We start from the raw sequence: 26,789 nt of genomic DNA, 5'->3' as shown, positions 1-26,789 counted from the left end.
AATGTTTAAATCCATTTGATGCAAACATTCTAAAGACTGGTTGATGGAACGAAGGCTTCGGAACACGGCTTGGCCTACATACGAAATGGGTCATCGGAAGTCAATCGAGCTAACACTTACCCAAATCTTGTAACTAAGTTAGTTGCATGAATAAATACATGAAACCATCTCTTTTTCTGTAAGCCGCTGCCAGCCAGTTGGAGTTGGGATGGTTAACATACACTCATAGGGCGCAGCAGGGACAGGAAGGACAGGAGTTTAGGGGCTCAACGATAAACAAAACCCCTACCCCCTGGACTTAACACGAGTTGGGGTGTCTTACTAGCATATGGTGCAGTTCGGATTGGGCTTTGCTAAACCTCTAAAAAGCCATTACTCCGAAATCAGCTCCGACGAAGCCAGTATGTACCGCTTCTGCTAAGATACTAGGATTTCAATAATCTAAGGTCTTAGCAATAAAAGCACCCTATCCCAACTGGAACATCAGGATCGACATCAGTAACATTCTGATTATGGCATACTGACCGTGGCAAACGTCAACGGACAGGACACGGATAACGATTTGGACGGCGACTTGGAACAGACAGGCGTCCTGTTCTACTCCCTGTGTAACGAAGGATGACACCGACTTGAAATGGCGAGTGAGCTAACAGCACTTCTGCCTCCGTCCCGATCAAACCCTGGAAGATCTTCGGGTACGTTTAAAACTCGTCAGCATTTAGTTGGTGGTACTAGGTTCGGATGGATCATTCCCGATTTTACTCCGATCCGGCTCTGAACGATACTCCACATGAAGGAAAGTGTCAACTCTAACATGACCTCCCTGTTCGCATAGATGACCATGGCATCACAAGAGGCGTCTACGTTCAACGAGTGGAGATAGCAGCCCGGAGTTGGTCCAGTAAAATGGAGAACAAATACGAAACTCACACATATGGAGCAGGCGCGGCGAATCCGTTCGTCAGAGGTGGTTTGGTTAGGTCACCACCACCAGCAACAGCAGAAGTCATTCAGCAAGCGCAGGAGGAGGAGAAACAGTAGCAACAACAGGCAGAGCAGAGCGGGATGAGTTACACCCCACAAAAGCCAAATTTAGTGGCAGCGAAGTACTTAATGGAAGAGCTCCACAAGTTTGTGGACGCGAGAAACAATGTCCATAAGAAGATTAAGGAGATGGTTCTCAGAATCCGAAAGGTGCTAGTGTCTGCCTGCCGTGAAGGAGTATGACACGGAAACGCGGAGGACTGATGGGGCTCAGCGAGCATTGGTGTCGGCTAAGGCTGCTATCTTCCTAGCCCCTTCGAAGCAGGGAAAGGAGAAGCACATTGGAGTGGAGAACATGCCAGTTTGCTCGACTCCTAAGAGGGCAAGAACCTCGCTAGGAACTGGAGGACCATGCAGACCCAGGCGGTAGACGCGCGAGGACCCACTTACTGCCGAAAGGAAGGATACCACTCAACCGGAAGAAAACTGGAGTGCCGTTGTAGGTCGGAAAGAGAAACGTGGGCAACATCAAAAGCGGAAGGAAGAGAGAAAAGTGGAGCATAAGAGAAAAGTAAAACCTCCAGCTCGTCAGAAGGCACCAAAGGGAGAAATCGTACTCGACAAAGCCAATTACGCAACGAGATAAATATGCAGCGCTCCTCAAGACGATCCGGTTGAAGAAGGGGTAAGGAGGAACTCAGATAGCGATGATTTGTTTATCGGTAACCGCTGATGACAAGGCGCTGGAGTTCATGGAGGGGGGGAGACATCTTGCGAGAAACTGCACGCAGAGGTCGAAGTGTACGCTTTGCACTTAGCGGACAGAAATGACCATCAAACGGGTGACTTCAGATGCGCTGCCTACAAGAGCGGGACTACAGCCCAACGCCAATGGAGATAACCCAGATAAATCTGAATCACTGTGACACCGCACAGCAACTGTTATGGCAGTCTACGACAGAAACAATGTGTGACGCCGCATGGAATGCAGAGCCGTATCAATTCCCCCTTGATGACGGTAACTGAGTGACGGATCGATCGGAAACGATTGCGATACAAGCTATGGGCAGATTCCCCATTCAAGAAGTGGTACAGTGCTCATATGAAGGTTTCGCGATCGCCAAAATCAACGGCGTCTTCTGCAGGAAGCTCTAGCGAAGTTACACGTACGATTGTACAATGAAGGTTCCGGGAGGTAGTCTATCATCGGCGTCACATTCTGTATCCTTTAACTGACGGCGAATATAGATTGGAGTATGCAAGAAGTATACGCATAGCGACCACCACGCAATTCGCTATCGTATCGGGCAACGGAATCATGCTATAGCACGGGAAAGGATGACTGGCGAGTGAAAGTGGAATACGAAAACCGGGCGGTGGGACCGAGAACGTGGATGCGGCTGATGGGAATGACGGATCGAATTAATTGAAGGAAATTTTAGAAACACATCCGTTCGGACCGATTGGAGATCAGAAACTGTTAGTCGAGTAAACTGACGTCTTTTAATGAAATCAATAATTTCCTTTTCACTGTATATTTACAAATATGTTTGTTAGCAGGATTATTCTACACTGTAGCTCACAACCCCATTCGCACAAACTCCTGCCGAAACTTCGCTGCTTCAGCAGCCATCTCCTGCGGGGTTCTCTTCGGTCGCTCCGGTTCTTTGTCGTGCCGGTTGAGCTCACCATATATCTGGTCGTTTTCCGGAAAGTCGCCCACGTGTCGGGGCATTACGTGGCAATGCACCTGACTGACCGTCTGACCAGCGTCGGGACCATCCTGGACGGTTACGGTAGTGGAAGTGGCACTGTACAGTTTTTCAGCTACCTTTTGAACTTGGCACACGGTTTGGAAGAAATCGTTGATCTCCGCCGGTGTCAGATCGGGAAGACGAGCTGCTGGCCGTTTCGTAGAAACTAGAACATCTAGGATTAAATTTTGCGTTAAGGAATATTTTAGCTGTGAAGAATGGTTATTGTCGGAGAAAACTTTACAAAAGGATACGTCCTGGCACCACACACCGAAGATTGACGAAAGCATAACTATATTCCGACGAATAAAATACGGTATCGCTAGGAATGGTGAAACCTCCGAAATCATATCCAGCCTTCCCCGTTTCCGTCCGGGTCGACCCGTTTCGACAAGACAAACTATAAATATCGTCCCTACGGTGATCGAAGCATGGCATATTCTGTCGTACGCTAGTTTGTCTGTTCATATCAAGCGTTACCACAACTACATCCAAATCTTGTTGACCAGCTTCGCCCACAATAGTACCCCATGGATCTACAGCCATCGCATGTCCGTAACTTTCCCGTTTCTTGTTGTGAAACCCTATCTGGGCCGCCGCTATCACATAGCATTGATTTTCGATGGCGCGCGCCCGTAGCAGTACCTCCCAATGGGCCCGGCCCGTTGACACGGCAAAGGCCGATGGGTAGGTCAAGATCTCGGCGCCTTGTTTTCGCAACATCGTACTTGCTTCGGCGAAGCGAACGTCGTAGCACTGAAATTAGATGTGAAATTTAAAATGAACGGGTATTGTTACCATAAATATTTATTAGATTGTGTTGACTTTAAACGATTTCCGTTTTAAAGAAATACTAGGCCAACAGAAAAGCAGAAATAAAACCTCCAAAATACTCACAATTTGCAACCCTATTTTACCAATAGGAGTATCGATCGGCGGTACAAGTTCGTTTCCGGAGCAAACCGTATCCGATTCCCGAAATTTGATCTCCGGCGTAACTGCATTGAACATGTGCAATTTTCGATATTGACCAACGATTTCACCCAGATTATTAACTACCAGATGAGTATTGTAAATCCGTTGTACCACTCCGCTCTCTGAATCATCCAGCATAGATTCGTGCACTCCCCCGAAAGAGATCCACAATCTGTGATCTTTTGCGAGTTGTTTGTATGCAGCCACCGTTTGACCGGTGAGAGGTTCCGAAAGTTTCAACGTTTCGTCTCGATTACTTCCAACATAGTCACAGCATTCGGGGAAAAACACAAACTGTTAATGAGATGTTAATTAATTTCTCAATCTGAAATTTATTTATTCGGAGTTACCGATGCTTGCAGACTTTTGGCCTTCTCGACAATGGTTCTCACTTGACTCATATTGTGTTGTTTATCATTGGTGGATCGCATCTGAGCAACGGCAATTTTCTGACCGGTAGCAGTTCCAACACTGGCCATGGTTCTGGCGGTTGACGAATTGAACGATTGTTTGGTGTAAAATATCGTCAGCTTGCAGCTGCTTTGTCGTAATGATCGGAACATTCAAGCTACGGAATGAAATAAGTTGAATAACTGAAAATTTAGTATATTTGATGGAGGAACAAACACCTGATTAATAACCGGTTGAAAACTGTATGCGTATCACAGTTCTTAAACAGTATTATCACTAATGCAAAACAAAACCCGCTCGAATGGTTCAATTCGAATCGAATAGTTGACCTTGATTCAACAAAACAAGAAACAAAACAACCGAGTTCGAGCCTTTCTGGCAGAGCTGCCAGATGATTTGGTTAAAAATCTACATGTCAAAATGAAGAAAAATGTATTTGTCGTATTTGTATTTATTCAACAAAGAAAAGGTTCTTTGATAAGTTATGTTCGTTCATAAGTTTTCATCGTTTAAAATAAGAAAACTTCAAAATATCATGTTAATGCAATATTGTCAACTCGTGTGACAAAATTTAATTAAGATGTAAGCCACTGTAGAAATAACCCAAGGGCGAGACCAGTAAAATGTTCTACTTTAATTTTTATTGAAAATATATATAAGTCTGCAATGCGTTTGAAAATATGTCGTCTGTAAATTAGATCTGAAACGCAGCGAAGCGAGATTTGCAGACATTTGCAGTATTTTACAGAGTTCTGATAGCCTTGGACATACATATATTTTTTTTAATTTTGGAACAGTAAACTTAAACTAGAATTTACTGTGTTTGAACGTGATTCATGCCTTCAAAATTTTATTCTATTTATAATCTACACTGTTCTCATGGAACTAGTATTTGCACAACAGTTGTGTTACTATCTACGGGCTTCTACATACATTTTAACCCATTCATGTCCATGTTGTTTGTAGACAACACCGTTTTTAAACAGCTATAACTTTTGATTGAGGCAAGATTTGCTCACAAAAACAAGCAAGGCTAGTAAATGTGACTATTGCCTTTGATTTGAGTAATAAAAGTTGCAAAGATCTGCTCTAGAAGCGAAGTTATTGCAATTAGTCTGATTGAATTCCGATGGAGCGGTGCTGTCAGGAACAGTTTACGTTGACAACGAAAAATGAAAACTGATAAAACTTTTTTTTTTATTTCAATTATAGAGGTTTTAACCTTAAGGTCATTCGCCTCTTCGGGTTAGAAAAATCTCTTAGGAAAAATTTCTAACCCTATGTGCGGGGTCGGGACTCGAACCCAGGTGCGCTGCGTACAAGGCAATCGTTTTACCAATACGCTACGCTCACTCCCCTAATAAAACTTATCAATTTAGGCTGTCTTTGGCTACGTTTTCCATGCAATTGGACTATTGTAAATATTCTTGGAGAATTGTATTTAGCATTGGAAGGTAAAAATTGAGCAGCTTCTAACACTGCAAGGGAAGCACCTATTTTTATGGAAATCGATTTTTCGTGTTTCTTGATCTCATCATTTTCAAGAAAAATAGTTTTGAAACCCTACATGCACTAGAAAAAAGTTGAGCATGAAAGGGTTAAATATTCTTTTACATAGGCATTACAACAAAACATGTACCATGCTGCTGGGACGGGAATCGCGGATAGATGTTGTTTTCTTTTTCTTTTTTTCTGTTCATTTTATCTTTCGTCTCCCATATTCCACCTCACCTATTTTTAACAAGCTGGCTGCATTTGACGTCAAGTTTTTATTGTATCCGCGAGACCCGTTCTGTATTTGAGCCGTATATGCGCTTAAGAAATCTGTACAAATGACAGCACTGCTTTCGAGCAGCATGCTATAGGGTGCACCCTGTAGCTGTCATTTAGTTTCATTTTCGGTTCGTTTCATTCCAATCCAAATCAAAAGTAAACAAAAATCTAATCTTTTTTTTCGGGCTGTAACCGGCACCCCCAAATTAGATTAAAAATCAAACAGATCACGATGAAAACTCGCAAAGGAACTGTTCCACGAAAACGCAAGCCATCCAAAGGGAACGTCAAAAGGAAGGCAACAATTAAAAGCAATCGAAATTATCGCACCTATCTAATACCGCAATCTAAATTGGAAAGTGCTGTCAAATTTCTGGAAAGTGACCTGGAACCAAGACAACCTACTGGTTGGCCATGCCATGGAAACATCGCTATTCGGGTGAGCACCGGTCGGAAAAAGGATAACCACGTCACCGACACGATGAACGTGATGGACGTGGCTCGGCACTGTGCCGAACGTGGTCACTGGTCAAACCTGATGAAAACGGTAGCCATCATGTGCGAGGATGCTCGGTTCTACGATGTGCATGCCATTTTAAGGGTATGTCGCATGTTTAAATTCATTTCTGTTATTGTACGTCTTTTTTCTTTTAGAACTCGCTCTTCGGAATTATGGCCGATCCAGTGCTCAACGATCGGTCCTACCTGGAAGATTATATGTACGCATATCCTCAATGTAAAACTCCGGGGGATATTGCGTACGTCATTGATAAAATATTGGAGGTGTTTCAAGGTATTTCTATCCGGACAAAGCGAAACGGAGATGCGGTTTCATCTTCGACAGACTGATTATTTAGCTAGTGTTCAAATCCTGTACACAGAAAATGATTCAATAGATATTTAAGTTGGAAAAAATCTCGTTATTTTATATGTATTGATGGCTAGTGTTCTCCAATCTGTTGTATTTATCGGACCGACGAATTTAACGGGTGAACTTTATATTTGTGTACATTTATGATCGGGTAGATCGACATCGCAATTTTTCAACATCATTTATCACCAAAATTTTATTTTCTTTAGTAAAGAACGGTAGAAACATATTACACAACCTTAAGACTTACTCCCACTCATTCATATGTCACATTTTGTTAAGTTTTGTTCTGCTTCTGCGAACAGAAAACCATGCCTAACGAACATCTTTCCTTGGTCCAATTCGTTCGACGTTGGAACGAATCTGTCGGACGTTGCGCACTCTATAGTGATTTTTCCCCAGAAATTAAAATTCCTTAAAAACTTCATGATCGGTTTTTACCATCGCAAATCTATTAAAAAAGCGTCAATAAACCTGCACTAATTTCACTTTCATTTGGTTCCTTTCGTCACTGAACCAATAGTCTGGTCACACTGATTCTCAAATTTATCGATTCTTCGGCAACTAGCATGTGTGAGCAAGTGGGACAGCTGCACCAATGAATCATACTTTTTTTTACAGCGGTACCACGTGAACAACCTGCAGTGAAAGCGAGAGAAAAACATAAATTTCCACCCATCATCATTCGGTTCGGTCGGTTATGCGATGCGGCGCTCGAGGCTCTCGATTCGGTCGGTCCCCGGTATTCGATTGCAAATTTTGTGCAAAAATCAAAACTTTCGCTCGGCTGCGCTGGTTCGGTTGGAAAGTGTGATTATTGCAGAACTCGATGTAAGTGTTGGTGATAAAAATTTTGCAGTAAAATCAACGGAAAAGTCAATTTTTTTTGTGGTTTGGCAAGTATTCGCCCTAATATCATGTGCAAGAACTTGTTCCATAAAGAGGTTCAATATCAATAAAAAAAAAGATGGGTGGGTAATGTCTGCGACATAACCGGAGAGATGTAGAATACATAAGGAACACGTTCTTCAAATATGTTGATACTCATTAGGATTTTCGGACAAAAGCTGATTTGGGCGAGGAATATTTCAAATTATTCTTTACAAAAATGATGGTGGTCCTGAAAAGGACCGGTTTTGTTGGCGTTGTTGGCCTTGGTGAGGGAGATGGCTAACGATGAAATTAATTGTTAGCATGAGGAAGTCGCGTAGTACTGGCCAATGGAAGAACAGATAATAATTGATTCCTGAAAATCAATTTTTCTTTATTCATGTAAATTATACATACTTACAAATCTAACAGAAGATTCCTGATCATATTTCTGTATCATTAGTGCGAACATTGTGTAATTTGGTTAAGTACAATGAAAGTTACAAACTTTCCAAACTCGACCTTCTGTTCCTTCAGAAATATTGAAATGGGGTGTCTATATTAAACCGTTAGTCGTGGTCACAATAAAAAAAGATGGGTGGGTAATGTCTGTCACATAACCGGAGCGTCGTGATTTCAATTCGAGACGTTAATTTAAATCTAATAATATTCAACAGAATCACGTTTGAATGGGAAATTTTCAAATAATTCTCTATGGTAATAATGGTGATTCTGAAAAGAACCTTTGGTATCGGCGTTGGTGTTGATGGTGATGCGCTGGATCGTTGGATATTTTTGGCATGATAGTTACGTGCCTGGCGAACTGTTTTGTAGCCTCGAACAAAACGACAAGACTGGCTTCTTCGGGTACCATTACGGCTGAACTTTATAAGCTTAGCTCGACTTTGAAATCCGGCACAATCTCACGAATCAGACACTGGTAGGGCCATTTTGTTTGCTACTAGCACGGAGCTGCACAAAAAAATCATTTAATGCAGTTAGTTCACGGGGGCTGCCAAAAAGCTTGAATAGAAGCATGCGACTTCAACGTTTCTCTTAAACACATGCAACAACACATTCGTTTTGGTAATACTTATAACAGTAGAAAGGAATGGAAAAGCAGTGCACGAAACGAGCGAGAGGATAATTTAAATTTTTGTTCCGTGTGCAAGCTACTTCTTTCCACCCAACGTATTATGTTGCTTGTTGAAAATTTGCTACACACCTTAAAATGAAAGTTTCAGTTTAACTCTCACTAGAACACAATTGATTGGTCCTGAAAAGAACCGTTGCTTTTATTGTAATTTACGCCCACTCCCACAAACCGACCAAGTAGGCACTGGCTTCATTACGGCTGAGTTTTGTAAGCGTAGCTCGACTTTGAAGTAATACACAACCTTACGAACCAGGCGCTGGAATGTTAGCCAGCGGATTAGTTGCTCCGTTGCCCTTTAGTTGGGGCGAAATACTAGCATGGCGACAGTTCCTGATCGGTAGTTGGTTGCGATGGGCCACCAGTAGCTGGGGCACTTTTGCGGACCGTCATCATCGCCAACTGCTTTCCTCCGGTGGACTGGCTGCTTGCTAGTGCTTGAACGAATACGAATGATGAGAAAAACCGACCGACCAATATTCATATATGAAAACACGAGAAAGCACTACTATCGCTCTCCCGCTCGTTTTCGTGCCATTCCTGTGCCTTTCCTTTCCGTTCGGCTACCAATACTAGCATAACCAAAACGAATATTCTGTCTTTCCATCGCCTTCAATCTAGTGGCCAGTGCTAGCAAACTTGCATGTTCAGTTTTTCAATAACAACATTCCAACAATATTTTCAAAGAATGTTGCAGATTTGAAAAGAAGGAAGGAGAAGATTTTCACAAATTTAAATTCTTTCGTGTTATTTGTTAGCGCTGATAAAGGCTATTTAGTTTGCTACTAGCAAGGAGCTGACCAAACAAATCGATTTATGCAGTTAATCAACGGAGGCTTCCAAAAAGTTCGAATAAAAGCATGCGACTAGTGTACTTTGCACGTTCTATATTTTATCAATACTAGAGAGGATCAATAAAATAATTCAAATTGTAATAGCGACATGCAATTGTGGCAACACTGGTCATGAGATGGTGGGGGAACACGCACATTCCTTTTAGTTATGATGGTATTAGCAGCAGAAAGGAATGGAAAAGCAGTGCACGAAAACGAGCGAGAGAGGATAATTTAAATTCTCTTTCTTTCCACACATCGTATTTCTTATATTGCTTTCTGAAAATTATTTGTTATACACCATAAAATGTAAATTACAGTTTAACTCTTATTAGAACACAATTAATTGGTCCTGTAAAGAACCGTTTATTGTTTTATTGCGGGAGCATAATTCAGATGCACTCCCCGCGGACACGGTGAGCTAGAACGCACTATTTTGCATTCTCGAACAAACCGACCAAGTAGGCATCGTTGGCTTCTCGGGGCATCATTACGACTGAGCTTTGTAAGCGTAGCTCGACTTTGCAGTCCTGCACAATCTCACGACCCAGACGCTGGAACGATAGCCTACTCTGTTGCCCTTTAGTTGGGGCGAAATTCTTGCAGGGCGACAGTTCCTGATCGGGTTGCGATGAGTCACCAGTAGCTGGGGCACTTTTTCCGCCGTCGTCATCGCCAACTGCTTTTCTTCGGACTGCCTGCTTGCTAGTGCTTGAACGAATACGAATGATGAGAAAAACCGACCGACAGATATTTATATAATCGCGCTAATATGCACTACTATCGCTTTCTCGCTCGTTCTCGTGCCGTGCATGAGCCGTTCCTTTCCGTCCGGCTTCTAATGGCCTAACCAAAAGAATATGCCGTCTTTCCCCCACCAAGTGCTCTCGTCAAGCAACCCAATGCGAATAACCATACGAACAAACATGTAATGGACCTATATATAAACTTTTCATTATTTTATTGTTCGGTTGGTCTACCATAACGACGGCTCTGTGCGGGATGGGCTGAAAATTTTCACTTTTCCGAGTCGTTTTCGAAAGATTTTTCAAAACACATTTTTTTTGTTATTAGTACATGTTATACATACTTCAAATTTTAATACAGCATAGAGGAACATATTTGCAACAAATTGGCCTAAAAATCAAATCATTCTGTTAAGTATGATAAAAGTTATTAACGTTCAAAATCTGACGCGGCGCCGCAGCCGATATTTTGAAACGGGACCCCTATATTGAAACCTTAAATGTATTCTACATTAAAAAGATGGGTGGGTAATGTCTGTCACATAACCGGAGCGTCGTGATTTCAATTCGAGACGTTAATTTAAATCTAATAATATTCAACAGAATCACGTTTGAATGGGAAATTTTCAAATAATTCTCTATGGTAATAATGGTGGTTCTGAAAAGAACCTTTGGTATCGGCGTTGGTGTTGATGGTGATGCGCTGGATCGTTGGATATTTTTGGCATGATAGTTACGTGCCTGGCGAACTGTTTTGTAGCCTCGAACAAAACGACAAGACTGGCTTCTTCGGGTACCATTACGGCTGAACTTTATAAGCTTAGCTCGACTTTGAAATCCTGCACAATCTCACGAATCAGACACTGGTAGGGCCATTTTGTTTGCTACTAGCACGGAGCTGCACAAAAAATCATTTAATGCAGTTAGTTCACGGGGGCTGCCAAAAAGCTTGAATAGAAGCATGCGACTTCAACGTTTCTCTTAAACACATGCAACAACACATTCGTTTTGGTAATACTGATAATAACAGTAGAAAGGAATGGAAAAGCAGTGCACGAAACGAGCGAGAGGATAATTTAAATTTTTGTTCCGTGTGCAAGCTACTTCTTTCCACCCAACGTATTATGTTGCTTGTTGAAAATTTGCTACACACCTTAAAATAAAAGTTTCAGTTTAACTCTCACTAGAACACAATTGATTGGTCCTGAAAAGAACCGTTGCTTTTATTGTAATTTACGCCCACTCCCACAAACCGACCAAGTAGGCATCAGTGGCTTCATTACGGCTGAGTTTTGTAAGCGTAGCTCGACTTTGAAGTAATACACAACCTTACGAACCAGACGCTGGAATGTTAGCCAGCGGATTAGTTGCTCCGTTGCCCTTTAGTTGGGGCGAAATACTAGCATGGCGACAGTTCCTGATCGGTAGTTGATTGCGATGGGCCACCAGTAGCTGGGGCACTTTTGCGGACCGTCATCATCGCCAACTGCTTTCCTCCGGTGGACTGGCTGCTTGCTAGTGCTTGAACGAATACGAATGATGAGAAAAACCGACCGACCAATATTCATATATGAAAACACAAGAAAGCACTACTATCGCTCTCCCGCTCGTTTTCGTGCCATTCCTGTGCCTTTCCTTTCCGTTCGGCTACCAATACTAGCATAACCAAAACGAATATTCTGTCTTTCCATCGCCTTCAATCTAGTGGCCAGTGCTAGCAAACTTGCATGTTCAGTTTTTCAATAACAACATTCCAACAATATTTTCAAAGAATGTTGCAGATTTGAAAAGAAGGAAGGAGAAGATTTTCACAAATTTAAATTCTTTTGTTTTATTTGTTAGCGCTGATAAAGGCTATTTAGTTTGCTACTAGCAAGGAGCTGCACAAACAAATCGATTTATGCAGTTAATCAACGGAGGCTGCCAAAAAGTTCGAATAAAAGCATGCGACTAGTGTACTTTGCATGTTCTATATTTTATCAATACTAGAGAGGATCAATAAAATAATTCAAATTGTTATAGCGACATGCAATTGTGGCAACACTGGCCATGAGATGGTGGGGGAACACGCACATTCGTTTTAGTTATGATGGTAGTAGCAGCAGAAAGGAATGGAAAAGCAGTGCACGAAAATGAGCGAGAGAAGATAATTTAAATTCTCTTTCTTTCTTTCCACACATCGTATTTCTTATATTGCTTTCTGAAAATTATTTGTTATACACCATAAAATGTAAATTTCAGTTTAACTCTTATTAGAACACAATTAATTGGTCCTGTAAAGAACCGTTTATTGTTTTATTGCGGGAGCATAATTCAGACGCACTCCCCGCGGACACGGTGAGCTAGAAAGCACTATTTTGCATTCTCGAACAAACCGACCAAGTAGGCATCGTTGGCTTCTCGGGGCATCATTACGACTGAGCTTTGTAAGCGTAGCTCGACTTTGCAGTCCTGCACAATCTCACGACCCAGACGCTGGAACGATAGCCTACTCTGTTGCCCTTTAGTTGGGGCGAAATTCTTGCAGGGCGACAGTTCCTGATCGGGTTGCGATGAGTCACCAGTAGCTGGGGCACTTTTTCCGCCGTCGTCATCGCCGACTGCTTTTCTTCGGTGGACTGGCTGCTTGCTAGTGCTTGAACGAATACGAATGATGAGAAAAACCGACCGACAGATATTTATATAATCGCGCTAATATGCACTACTATCGCTTTCTCGCTCGTTCTCGTGCCGTGCATGAGCCTTTCCTTTCCGTCCGGCTTCTAATGGCCTAACCAAAGGAATATGCCGTCTTTCCCCCACCAAGTGCTCTCGTCAAGCAACCCAATGCGAATAACCATACGAACAAACATGTAATGGACCTATATATAAACTTTTCATTATTTTATTGTTCGGTTGGTCTACCATAACGACGGCTCTGTGCGGGATGGGCTGAAAATTTTCACTTTTCCGAGTCGTTTTCGAAAGATTTTTCAAAACACATTTTTTTGTTATTAGTACATGTTATACATACTTCAAATTTTAATACAGCATAGAGGAACATATTTGCAACAAATTGGTCTAAAAATCAAATCATTCTGTTAAGTATGATAAAAGTTATTAACGTTCAAAATCTGACGCGGCGCCGCAGCCGATATTTTGAAACGGGACCCCTATATTGAAACCTTAAATGTATTCTACATTAAAATGTTCAAGAGTGAAAGAGATACCCGGTTGCGATTCTAAGCGTGCGAAGAGCATGGCGATGGTTTGAAAATATGCAGATTCTTGTTGGAATATTTTGACGTATCGTGTCAAGTGTGACGTCGGCAGTCGTCGTGGTGTTGGTGTTCGGTGAAGTGAAGAACGGAGCAAGTTGATAGAGTCAAGGTGGTGGCTAGTCGAAATTTTTTTAAAAAATCGAGCAATTTTTTTTGGTATTTTGTCTGAACGTTGAACTTTGTCACTAGTAAAATATTTAGGTTTCCAACAGTAACGATTTTAAAAATTGATGTCATTTGTCGAATTATTTCAAGAGTACTGATTTAAAAACAGATTTTTAAAAACCTTGTATTTATCAAAATAACGAACATTAATAAATTTTCAAAAAATGGAATATGATTTTACGCTTAAAACCTTGAAATATTTCAAATCTTTAGCTGTTTATACGCGTCATGCAAAAACGCCGCAGTATTTATTGTTTTTGTCACTACATTTAAGTTAATGTGACCAGATACTTTCAGAACGAATGCGGGACGCACTCAGAAAACCTATGCAGCTTTTTGCGTGCCAAAATTGCGATCTGAATTGTTCAGTTCGTAATACGTTTAATTGCCCTTCACTCAAAAAAAGTAAACGTTATGCCTATTGATTTTACACATAGATTTTTGCAATTAACGGAGGCATATACACACTATTTGCTGGCACATAAACCTAATGTGTGTGTTTACAAGAAATATTAATCTTACATTCACATTTCATAACTAATAGGCATATAAAACCCCATTCTATAATAATATGCACATATAACTTATGTGTGTGCATACATAGTTTATACAATTGACACATAGAAGGTATGTGTGCGCGTGATAACAATAGCATTTCTTCTTCAAATGAATTTTAAGCGGTTTGAAGCAAATAGAATTAACGTTTGGATTTTTTTCAGTGTTTTTTGACACTAATCGTTTACGCCAGCTTGACAGCAACGTTAAGTCGATAAGATGTCGGGCGTTCATTGACATCCAACGCATTGGACTAACGCAAGATGACGTAATCTCACTGGGTGATTGACGTAAACGATTAATATCAAAAAAGGGCCATTAACGTATTACGAACTGATCAATTTTGATCGCCATTATGGCACGTAAAAAGCTGGATAGATAACATTCGTAGTCCGGTACTCATTTTGTAGAAAACCTCGAAGAAATTTAACATTCATGGTAAGTGTTACTTTTGCATGATTCTTGAGCCCGAAAAAGACGTCTGTGAAACATCTTATAGTTTTCAAAAGGACCCATCATACTCAATGGCCCCTATATTAATGATAAACATTTCATATTTTTAGTATTATTTAGCTGAAGAGCATAGTTCTTTAACTATATCGGCATGAGTTTTGTTCCATCAAGACACTTTCGTTCTCAAATAGGAATGTGTTTTGGAGACTGGAAACTTTAACTCATGTCTTTGAACTTATGTTTAAAGACGAAATAACTGGAATGAGTGGCGGTCACGCTTACCAAAACACTGTAGGTAGGACATGACATATTGTTCTTTTCGAATCAAATCACGGACTCATTTTGGCAACAAGGAGTTGATTTCTGAATCAGCTAGCTCCAACGATTTCATTAGATTTGGCCCTTTTGACAACATCTGGAGAACTTTAAAAATATATTGTTACAGCTTTCTAAGAATTTGTCTCCATCCTGGATGTTACAGATGATCCTTTCCCGCAGCCGCAGCGGTTAAAATGGAGTGATCTGACAACCAGTCTATTACAAGTATTTTTCGAAGCTATTTTACATGACAAAAATCCATATTTTTTTGTATTTTATTTGTTAACTTGCAACAACAATTCATCGAAAAAAAAAATTCCAAGCGAACCATATTATTTGATTCCACTGCTTAACAGCAAATATAAATTTGTATTCGGTAAGAATATCATTCGTGCAAAAAACTACCTCAGTATTTAGAATTTGAATATCAATATTAATTCACAAAATGCATTTTATCTTGCGTGGTCATCCTTCGTTGAAGGAATCTCCACAAGCTTTTTGCGTTAAAATCAATGAAGATTTAAAAAAAATAGTTTGCTTAGAAAGTTTTGTTAAATGTTGACAGCAGACTGTTGTCGTGAGCATACGCGTTTTAACGACAACGATATTGGTTTTTAATATGACGAAATTCGCGAACGTAGTCCAGCATAGTAAAACAAGTTTAATCCCGATATTCAGAACCAGCAACTGCCAATATGGTATCATCGATTGACAAAACATTTGTCATCAACTTTAAAGTTGTACCGACTAAACTAAACCTTCCCGCGATCGCAGAGTTCATCACAAAAAAATCTTGCTGTCGAAGCGACTAAACTACACCACTTGCAAGTCAGCAATGGACGTGTCTTCGTGGGCACCGGTTCCGCTCGAAGAGCACAGGACATAGTAAAAAACACAACATGAAACACCAGCTAGAACACGACGGGAAATCCTACAGCATTCCAATGTCAATGGAAGATGAATCTATTGAGGTTAGAGTTCATTACCTCCGCCCGAGGACAACTAACAGACAGCATACCGGATGCTACCATACTACTTCTACAACGCAACGCAATCGCAACTGCAATCATCGGGGGTGATTTCAGCTCTGTAGTGAATCAAAAAGACACCACCGTTTCAAATGCACACAGTCCAATGTTTAAAAGATTCATGTCTGCCTCAGGAGTTGAAAACAGCTGAGAGCTTATACATCGTCAACATGTCGAATTTTCATTCATCAGATCTGACTCAGCCTCCAGGATAGACTGGATTCTTCTCACTCCCAACACATACCAACGTCTTCTCGGTTCATAAAGCATACATTATCCGCACAGTGCTTCCCACACTCGGGAATCCACCAGGTCGAGGCGTACCCTAATAAAAAATTATACACGAACTTTAACCCATATGTTCCAACGATTCCACATATTCATTGGATGATTTTCTGAACAGGTCGTTAGGCGCTTGGATCATAAGATGTTTATTAGGGTATGGCGTATGCACCCAAGTCTAGTAAACGATCCAGCAGTTAGAGATGAACTTCACGTCAAATGAGCTTATTGGACAAGAATTTTCGCACCTGGATCGATTGGTGGATCAAATACGTTAAACCAAAACTTATTTCCTTCATCAAATGGAAAGCTTCGTTAAAAAAACGTTCCTTCTGCGACACAAGGTAATTGTATTATGCTCTACTTCGTTCATCCTATGACCGCTATTATGGCGATTTCAGCCAACTAAGTACTATCAACCACATTAAAGGGAATATGCTGTCGCTTCATCGAAACTTTACACAACAAACAAGGAGTTGGAACGAAACACTCATCGGAGGCGAAAGCACATCAATACTCCACGTAGCAAATAAAAAGACTCGACGAGCTGAAATTTCGATTAAAACGCTACAGATTGATGCTGATACCATAAGGGAGCCAAATGAGATACGCCGAAGCGTACAGGAATATTTTGCGAATCTGTACTCCTCCACGCATACCACAGTAAACGAATATTTCAACCCAACACAATGAGGACAACCAGCGTATTGTGAGTGAAATCTCATCCAACAAGATTTTACAAACAATTAAATCAAGCAGCTCACACAAATCTCCTGCCATTGATGGTCTACCAAAAGAATTTTATTTAAAATTGTGGCAAGTGATTCAGCGAGAGTTAACCTTTATAATAAATCAAGCCTTGTCCTCTCAAGCCACTAAAGAGTTGTTTGACGGTGGCATTGTGCTAGTCAAAAAGAAGAAACGCGACGACAGCATAAAATCGTACAGGCCGATTTCACTTCTGAACGCTGACTACAAAATCTTCACAGGATACTGAAAAACAATAAGTCCCCTCCTTCCACTGATGTTATCAAAAATGCTGCAACGAAAAGTGAAGCATTTATAGTGCGGTAAAATCCTCAACCCAAAACTATATCACTCCAAATTTTTAAACTCGCACTAACGATCAGTGTGGTTTTCTGTGGTGCATCGCGAAAATTGTAACCAACGAGTTTTTGTATAGAGTGAACAGGAGAGCTGACCCTAACTGAAACATTTGTCTCGGCCAGATGAAAAGCATCGAGCTCCACCTATTGCAATGTAGCAAACACATGCTCATTTGGACTTACCAACGAAGCGTTTTTTCTGGGTTTGGATTGACGGCTCTTACAGCTGCAACATGAGGACTGGATACACCCGGTTTTCCAACAACAAAATAGACGCACCCGCCAGCCAATTCTCAAAGAAATTTCGTTTTATTTGACATGTAATCAAAAATTAAGAAACAGGTCAATAAAAGTTTTACAAAAAAAAAACCAGCCATTATTGGCAAAAAATAGGAAATTAGGCTGTTTCTTTCATTAAAATTCCAACTGGTATCACTGGCATAAGACACTTGAAAATGTTGCGATTTTCACAGTTTCACCAAATGAACAATGTATTATTTCGGTAAAATGTTTCGAAAAAATTGTAATTATTGCTTATTGCATTGATTGTTATAAGTGTAAACTTTTCTCATGCTAACTTAGTTTGAAATAACACAATGGCCAAAAAAATCCCAAAAATTGCCATTTTTTAACAATATTTGAACATTTACCAGAAGAGTATTTTGAGCTAAATAACCCTATTTTGCAAAAAATACCTATTTTTTGGGTGTATTAAGAAATCACGATTGAGGAAGTTTGACCTCTAATATGAACATTTATGAGGCATAACATCTTAGTTCTTTTACCAGCCTGGTGTCGGTCATTCGATACATTGGCGATTAGTTCATCAGGTTGTAATTTAGACACTCGAAATTTTCCTGAAACAAATAGTTCTGAAAGGTGAATACGAATTGGGATAGCTTAAACGAACCCAAAAGAAATTCGTGTCTTATTTAGCGAGATGCGTTCGGAACATATTTGCGAGGTGCGTAGGATGTTGTCCACATACATCTTTTACATCTGTAGTTGCAACACACCAGTCTCCGAACTGATTGTCTTTCTCCGATGGCAACTTCATTTGTTCTATAATAGCGCTAAAAAACTCTCTATCCGTTGCTTTACAGGCAAAATTCTTTTTTGAATTTCCGCTTAACGAATTCCCACATTTTCAATACATCGTTTGTATTGAACGATGTATTGACGACAAACAGTTAAATAAATTCCTTGTAGGCATACCGTCTGTATTCAAAGGAGCCATAGCTCCAGAGACTGATCGTTAAAATGTTTATATTCTATTCCACTGGTTACTTAGGTTGCATCTTCACTCCAGCAAACTATCAACGGGTAACCGTTATCCATCAAATACCGTTTCATATCAACAATTATCTGACGATCTTCTACGAATTTGTCAAAGTTCGCCTTCAAGTAACGCCGTATTGGTCGAATACGTGGACATAGAGCGTAGGCACGAAAGAATTCATACATTTCCGTACCTCCTTGTATAAACCTGCATTCAAAGTATCTTTAGATAATCAGTCTTTTAAGGATTTCGCTATGATAATTGTATGTATGTATGGCATAGTTTTAATTATTTCTTTAATTGACTGTATTTTTTTATTAAGGACAATGTTTAGAAATACGTCATCTAATCACCTATACGTGAAGACATCCTTTTCTAGTGCGGTGTACCTCATTCCATTTGTACTTGAATTAGTGATTAGTTGTTTATTTGTTAGGAGTGTCTTCTTTACCTTATTTTGTGAAATGATCTGTGAGAGATTAGCGCTACCTAAGGCTTTTTGTATCACCTTGGGTATTCAAATGAATCCTTTCCTCCTTACCGTAACTATCATACCACTTGTCACAGATCATCGCAAACACATTCAGATAGTCTCATATCTTTTTATTTTGCGGCCATTCGCGTTGGCAAATGGTAAGTACTCACTTGTCGATTCATTCAAAACCTCTGTCATCATTAGTTGGCGCGTCGCTCATATTCTCTTCTACTAGTTTATCAGTATCATCGTTCCAATTATCAGTTCGTCTCATTTCTCCATGATCCGATGCCTTAAAAGCTCTTTCAGTTCCTTCATTCGAACCAGAAGTCGTTGACAGATATCCTTGTTTACATCCTACCACAGGACAATTACAGTCTATCTTCTGACCTCGCACAAAACAGAAGCGAAAAAATCGCTACGCTATAGCAGGTTATAGACACCAGTGAATCAAGCCAGCTTTTGTTCTATATTACGAATAACACCTGGAGAAACTTTTTCACCGGAATTCCCAACGGCGCTCGTATTGTGAGGATGCGAATGACCAAACCAATACCTTCTTACATGACTATCGAATGCAAATCACCGAAGGATGGCGTGACATATAAGCAAACAACGGTAGTCACATATCCCGGGTAGACCCCAACATGCTAATTCTGTAACCATACAGCATACTACGAAAAACATGCTCCGAAGCAACTTGGCAAAACTCATCTACTACAGCCAACTCTAACAAGCAGCCACCGACACCTTCAGATAAACCAAAAACAACGATCCAATTAACCAATAATGCAGGTACATACAACGACCACGACAACCGCTCCCAAACCAACAACTAGCATCGCCAATAAAGAAGAAAATACCGATCAAGACGGATTTACAACAGCGACCCGTAAGATCAAGAACAAATAAGAACCTCTGATCGTGAACAGCAAGAAAGCAGTATCGATGATGACATGGACGGGAACGATAACGCGAGAGAAGGCAGACTGAGTGACCCCCAAGCGGCTTTACCGCCAAGGAAAACAATCTCAACACGCTGCAGCAAACTGCGTCAACAAGATCTAGCAGACCGACATTCTTAGAATTTATGTTTTCATTTTTGACATTAAAAATGTCTTACTCCACTATCTGGGGCTAGGTTCATTATAAAATCTTAACTATCTCCCATGTAACGAAACTATGTAAGGTTTGCACGCTTATAACTCTGATATTACTAGATGGATTTTAATCATTCATACACCAACCGATTCAGAAACACCTAACTTAAATATTGGTAATAATTTAATATCTCCCCAATAAAAGTAGACTTTTGGAAATTGGTAAAATTAAAAAGTTCACAAAAAACGGGAAAAATACCATTCGTGAGGCAGATATCTCAGACACAGCCGTCAAAAGAGGGCAGCTTAGTTGCTCAATGAAACACGAAAAGTCATAAATAGAAGCAACGCATGTCCGTTTAAATCAGTTGTTGCTCTTATCCCACACGAGCAACGTCGTCTCTGGGCGATGCAATAAGCGTTATCGATTTTCGGTAACGTTGGCATTTGCACACACTCGCACCTAAGTGACTAAACCATATACGGTTAGTTAATAAATAGAGGTGACGCGTACCCGTTTGAATCAGTTTTTGTTCTTATGTCGAACGGGTAAGATCATGGCTGCAGCGTCTGGGCACTACAATAAGCGGTAGACGCTATGCATTTTCGGCAGCGGTGGCCGTGTGGGGATTTGTCGGGTACCAGCATGGTGTCACAGAATGATTTGCAAAGTGGGTGGGCGGGGTGGTTTGGATTTAATTTAATACGGTGTGTGCTGCTTAAGAGTGTTGCGTTTGAAAAAAATATATTTATTTTTATGCATGCGTGTGCGTTGTAACTTGTTAATCCATGTTTACGGCGCTTTGTAGCTGCGTAGGGTAAAGAGCCAATTGGTTTTCATATTTCGGTTATATGTTTTTTATCAGTAAGGCATCTGACTGGTTTTTTACGCGGATTTTGAAATTTACGCGGTTTTCATTAACGCGTTTTTTTTTAAATTTACGCGGTTTTCATTTACACGGCCTGTATCCCCTGCGTGAAAAATCTGAGTGTAATTGCATCGGAAACAATCACATTCCCAGCAGAACTTTTTGTTTTCTAATTTCAAACACTTTTGTTTCGTACTGCACACAACGGAAAATTTTAAAACAGAACTTACCGTCCCAGCAGCAGTTGAAGCGGGTGTTATTTTTCGATTCAAATTCAAGCCATGTCTTAAGCGTTACTGGACTTAAAATTGTTTTCCCAGTTTAACCAGTCAGAATATCTATCCTACCCTATGTATTTAAAACACAGTTCTAATTGCGTTTTAAAGTATACAACAAATACGGTTGGGTATACTAATTTAAATTTTAAAATAAATCTGTTTTAAATTATGAAACAAACCGCTGTACTGAAGATATAATTATGTCAGTCCTATTACCACAAAAAACACCTATATAACATAAAACGCTGCAGAATTGGTTTAATAATACAATGTTTACACTACAGAGTTATAACACGTTTTAATAATTAGCAACAAGAAAAATGTCACCAAGATAGCATAAAAACCCGTTTTAACTGGTAGTGCGAACGTTGCATAACAATGTAATTTATCAAATAATTTCATTTTTTCCACCACTAATCGATCAAGAAATACTTAAACTTAAGATTGTTTACTTAAGTTCATTAGTACATAATTGAAAATTTGAATGGAAAATGAAATTTCATATTTTATGGAGAATCTGTATATTTCCGTTGGCGGGCGTGGGTTTCCTCATCACAGCTCTCAATATGGAACTTTTCTTTTGAATATATTTTCTGGACAGACCAGCCTATTTTTACTAGATGGATCAGCCAACTAATGCCAATCACCTAGTGAGATACTTGATTTATTAATAGATTACCGTTAAAAGACCTTCAATAAATTATGTTTTAATGGGGAGGGTATATAGCAAATTGTAACATATGAAACTGGCGAGTGAACAAGAACGTGTGTCGATATGTGTGATAGATAAAAAAGCTATATTTTTAATGTCACCGTGGTCGTGTCCTGTACACAACCCTTTAATTTTTTCCTTATTGTAAAAAAAATTAAAAGACCCACGGCCTAGGGGCAGATCACTTTAAGAATGTATAACAAATTTGCATCAAATTGAAAAAAATGCATTGAATTTCCATTTTTGCATCAGCTTTGCACTGTCTCGCAAAAAAGTTTGTTTAACAAACGTCCTACGCTGATCCACTTTGTTCGACGTTTTGTTAAATGTAGGGCTAGTTTTTCTTACACGCAACGTTTTCTTACACGCAACGCAAACAACATTGCACGCAACGCAAAATAAATTATGAATTTTGATTTTGATAGAAATAAATGCATTTAATTTCGCTGATTTTTAAAAATGCATCACAAGTGATCTTCCCCTAGCCCACGGCTCAGTTGTGCTAACGCATTGAGCCGTTTCAAATAAAACTTTAGATTAAAAAAAATAGTACAATTAATTTGATGAATTTTTTTCCGATTCGTCGTACAGTTTGTCTCTTTCCAGTGCCCTATTCTCTCCGGTCGATTTATGATGTCCTCCGTGCTGCACAACGTGCATTTAATTCTAACGGATTCCCTCGAGTCGGTCGAATCTCCAATGAATACCGTCATTTTTTGCACCTTTGCAATAAGATTTCGGTCTTGAACGCCATCCAACCTATCAAATATTGAACTAACGATGGCCTATTTATGGTTGTCAGATCTTAATTTGGCGTTTGAAGAACGCTAGGGTTTTTACATGTACTTCACTACTAAAAAGGAAACACGTTATCATCATGTGGAAAACTATTGAATTATTTCAACTCTCAAACACATGAAATGCACACGGTTTCCATTTCAATATCTAATCGAGTATGGGGAATATGGTTTTCAAATGAAATTCATGCGAACACTGTGTGTGAAAAGCACATCAACATCATAAAAAATACAACTGACTAAAATTTCACGTGCATAACACTTCGTTTTACCTATTGACGATTTTCGGCAAAGCCAAAATTAGTCATGCGACACCTATGATTCAGCTCATGAACTGGCAAAGTGATACAGTTTGCTTTTTTTCACCCGCAAGTGAGTCGTAGCTTTTGTGGTAGCTTCATTTTGTGCTCGGAAAAGGCTTACCACTGCCAAAATATGAATGAAACGAGTAAGAAATTTAGTTTTATTTGCAACTATTTTGAAATTACAGGTATTTGCAACTATTTGGCTCATACATTTATTTGAAATGTAATCGTAATGTAACCCTTTTCGCAAGATGTTTACTCATCATCTTATAAAATGCTGGTTTTCCTTCATTTTCATAAACAATTACCAACAAATTGATTGATGATTTGTGTTTAAAAGTTATTTTTTACCAATGTTCACAGAAAATATATGCGCTATGTCAGAACAGAATCAAATCAGCAACACTTTGCTTCCTGCGCTATCTGTGAGCGGCTTCAACGTAGAATCGCCAATAGATTTAATTAGCAGAAGAATCAGTGACGAAAGTCATGTGGAAAATTCATACTCAACGACTCAATAGTTTGGCAACCAACATTCAATGGAAAAATATGCTATATTCACGTCGAATTTGTTTGAATATAATTTGAAACACCACTTGAAATGCGTTTAACATGAAAACGAACGTGAAAGTGATGTTTAATTCCATATGGTTTTATGGTGTGGATTATTTTCAATGTATTTTATATTTTATCAAAGTACACTGTCACTGTATCCAAGTACCTCGGTAGCGTAAAACATGTCCACGAAAATTCCGTATTAACATATTTATATTTTGCAAAACACTGGGTATTTTATTCGATTTTTTTGTAAGAATTTGGACCATTGTGCTGATGATTAAAATTTTAATTCAGTGAAACCAAATACAAATTTGTATTTGGTGAAACTGTGAAAATCGCGATATATTCAAGTGATTTGAGCCAGTGGTTTTAATGAAAAAGCGGCTTCCATTTCTTATTTTCGATTATATTTTCAAAATCTGGTTGGGGCATCATTGCATGAAAAACTTTTTTTAGGAACATGCTCCTAGGTTTCCCAGATTGTTTTACTTATGCAATAAGGGACACCTGGTTTATTTTCCGAATGTCTTCATATTTAATAAAAAATGTCTTCACCCCTTAAGATTCGGTTCTAAATTTGGAAAACCAGCCAGATTTAGGAAAAAAATGTCTCCAAAATACAAAAAAATATCAGATTTTCAAAAAGAATTGTCTCCAAAATGCAAGATTCAAATTTTTTTTTCAAGATTAAAACATGCCACTTTGGCATTGGCATGTCACGTTTTGGAACGCATTTCTCGACAAACATATGATTACGGCCTAAAAGCCAACTGTCAAAATCCACTTTGAATGGAAATTCCAGACAAACCGTTACTAGTCGAACACAGTTCACAACAGTTTATGAAAGAGAAAACTGTTCTCTTTCGTTTACTACCAACATCTGTGATTGGCGTGTAACGGTTTGTGTGGAATTTCCATTCAAAGTGGATTTTGACAGTTGGCTTTTAGGTCGTAATCATATGTTTGTCGAGATTTTTAATAATAACAAGAAAATCAAACAGATGTCGAATTCGATTGAATTAATTTCGTTGGATGAGTCGGCTGAAAAAGGCATTTTCTATCTTTTCATTTCGCCGCTACCTCATTTCCACACCATCTTGATCGGATAGTCACGACGCGACTTTGCACCAGTGTGTGCGTGTGTTCAACAAAGAGCGACGACAAAAATAATCAAAACGTCAAAATTTTCACTACTCTTTAGTGGATTTCGGAATCGAAGACACCTTTGCTCGCTGATACAATTCGTTAAAATAGCCAATTTCTCGGTACGATTCGCTATTGTTTCGCGTCAAAAGTGCTAACAACGGACGCGTTAGAGTTCAGACAATCGTTCAGAAGCAACATTGTATCGAAAATCGCATCTCGAAGTAGCGAAAAGTGGATTTTTCTACACGCATCCAGGGCACCACGGTATGTGAACTTGAATAATAATAACACGATTGCGGAGATGCTCTAGAAGAAGCCACCATCAGCAGAAAACAGTACGAAAGTTGTGCAGAAATAAAAAAAAGGGCAGTGCGAACTTCCCGGACAAAGCAACGGAAGGAGAAAAGGAAAATCTTTCCTGCTGTCAAATTGTTGTTGCAGAAATAGTTTATCGATTAATCGTCGCGTGTGTCACTTTTTTGCACTGATTCTCTCGCTTTCCTCAAAATGGAAAACTAGGGTGCCGTGCCTAAAAATCTAGTGAGGAACCCTGAACGGGAAATCCGCATTATCAGTGAAGTGAGGAAAAATTGCCATTAGCAAGAATTTCTAGGATATTCCGGTCCATTCCGGATTCTGTTCCGCATGGGACAGCTGACCCATTCGGATCGCAGTGCAGATACTGCATAAGAGTGCTGCTGGAATCGTGACTGCAGACGTGGTTTATCGATCGACGTGAGCCACAGTCGCTATCAGCAGGTCGATCGAAGATTACGGAGCTGCTGTGGGAGCTTCGAACTTACGGTAGCAAAAGGTTCGAAGGTCCCTCGCGTTACTGAGCTGCAACGCAGCAGCGGACAAGCGGAAGGCTGAAGACGACTGAGTTCCATCCAAGGTAAGTACCTACATAGTAGTTGGTACGGTGCTGTGGTTTGCTTCTTGTTGCGTATATACTGGCTTTCTGTACTTTGCCTTTTTGTACGGATGTAATGTGCCTCTGCTCGTTCTGGATAGAGCAAGAATCCAGTGTTATGACCATAGCAAATAGTGATGCCCCTGAGCCGTTCGGGGAAGGTACCACGGATTGGATCCACTCATAATCCAGATCTGGTACGAATTGGATAATGATGGTCATATGCCAACTGGTGCCTATATAATGATTATTTTAGCTAACATTTAAATTTTGGGTATTAAAACAACTGAAAATTCTGGAATGATTCTGGATTTTATGGAATTTGAATTGCTCAACACAAATTTTGGATGAGGAGTGGTTCATAAATAATGTTAAAGTCTAAATGAACAAAATTTGCTTGTTTGGTGTTACCTCTGGTTAAATTGTGGATTGTTTTGCTCAGTATAACTGTGAAAATCACAGTTCGGTCAGTTATTGTAGTAATTTCAAGCTTACTGTACAAAATTTATTCCAGAGTTGTATATCCCAAACATTTTCAATCACGCAATAAGCTTTGCTAAAACTTATATTTTGAACCAGACAACAAGAATCATTCACTATAAACTACACAGAAGATAAATCTGCAAATTTTTATTAGTCTTTGGCGTATCTTGGAATTAACAGAAAATTATTTTGAAAGCATTCTTCTGGTCTTGTGGCACAATTTAAATGCATATTCCATTCGTTGTATGTTATCTTAAAGAGGAAGGATTATTAGTGTTAGCAGGATTGTGACGGAGTATTCTGTTGGATTTTTAATTGCTGGCTGCGGATTCTGATG

General features: G+C 39.7%; 3 protein-coding genes across 9 annotated transcripts in view; 2 read left to right on the top strand and 1 right to left on the bottom strand.

Annotated features, from left to right (window-relative positions):
- Positions 1-2,473: 2,473 nt before the first annotated feature.
- On the bottom strand, positions 2,474-4,469 carry LOC131692468 (nitrilase and fragile histidine triad fusion protein NitFhit). The gene is made up of 5 exons (XM_058979526.1): positions 4,343-4,469; positions 4,064-4,281; positions 3,636-4,007; positions 2,993-3,494; positions 2,474-2,913 (listed from the first exon to the last, which is right to left on the bottom strand). The coding sequence occupies exons 2-5, from the start codon at positions 4,274-4,276 to the stop codon at positions 2,564-2,566; spliced, it is 1,437 nt and encodes a 478-aa protein (XP_058835509.1). The 5' UTR covers positions 4,277-4,281; positions 4,343-4,469; the 3' UTR covers positions 2,474-2,563.
- A 1,557-nt stretch (positions 4,470-6,026) lies between these two features.
- On the top strand, positions 6,027-7,040 carry LOC131690147 (uncharacterized). The gene is made up of 2 exons (XM_058975696.1): positions 6,027-6,498; positions 6,552-7,040. Exons 1-2 carry the CDS (start codon positions 6,130-6,132, stop codon positions 6,744-6,746), a joined length of 564 nt encoding a protein of 187 aa, XP_058831679.1. The 5' UTR covers positions 6,027-6,129; the 3' UTR covers positions 6,747-7,040.
- A 420-nt stretch (positions 7,041-7,460) lies between these two features.
- The window catches only part of LOC131689490 (uncharacterized), a 141,193-nt gene continuing 121,864 nt past the window's right edge, over positions 7,461-26,789 (top strand). For 4 of the 7 annotated variants that reach the window (XM_058974608.1, XM_058974607.1, XM_058974604.1 and 1 more), the window contains exons 1-2: positions 7,462-7,599; positions 25,112-25,951. The gene's annotated coding sequence lies outside the window, so the exon portion shown is untranslated. Of the gene's footprint in view, positions 7,600-25,099; positions 25,952-26,789 lie in introns of those variants that run through there. The other 3 variants (XM_058974602.1, XM_058974603.1, XM_058974601.1) reach the window with 3 other exon arrangements.

The sequence above is a fragment of the Topomyia yanbarensis genome, chromosome 3 (assembly GCF_030247195.1).
Source record: "Topomyia yanbarensis strain Yona2022 chromosome 3, ASM3024719v1, whole genome shotgun sequence".
In the NCBI taxonomy this organism is placed as follows: domain Eukaryota; kingdom Metazoa; phylum Arthropoda; class Insecta; order Diptera; family Culicidae; genus Topomyia; species Topomyia yanbarensis.
The sequence above is the reverse complement of the archived record's forward strand: the minus strand, read 5'-3'. Positions and strand labels throughout refer to the sequence as shown.

Excerpts from the sequence above, each read along its gene's own strand:
- LOC131692468 (XM_058979526.1), bottom strand. The coding sequence starts at position 4,276 with ATGTTCCGATCATTACGACAAAGCAGCTGCAAGCTGACGATATTTTAC. Across the intron at positions 3,495-3,635 it reads GTAAAATAGGGTTGCAAATT|TGCTACGACGTTCGCTTCGC; the intron begins GTGAGTATTTTG and ends ATCTAATTTCAG. Across the intron at positions 2,914-2,992 it reads TCGGTGTGTGGTGCCAGGAC|ATGTTCTAGTTTCTACGAAA; the intron begins GTATCCTTTTGT and ends ATTTAATCCTAG.
- LOC131690147 (XM_058975696.1), top strand. The coding sequence starts at position 6,130 with ATGAAAACTCGCAAAGGAACTGTTCCACGAAAACGCAAGCCATCCAAA. Across the intron at positions 6,499-6,551 it reads ATGTGCATGCCATTTTAAGG|AACTCGCTCTTCGGAATTAT; the intron begins GTATGTCGCATG and ends TTTTTCTTTTAG.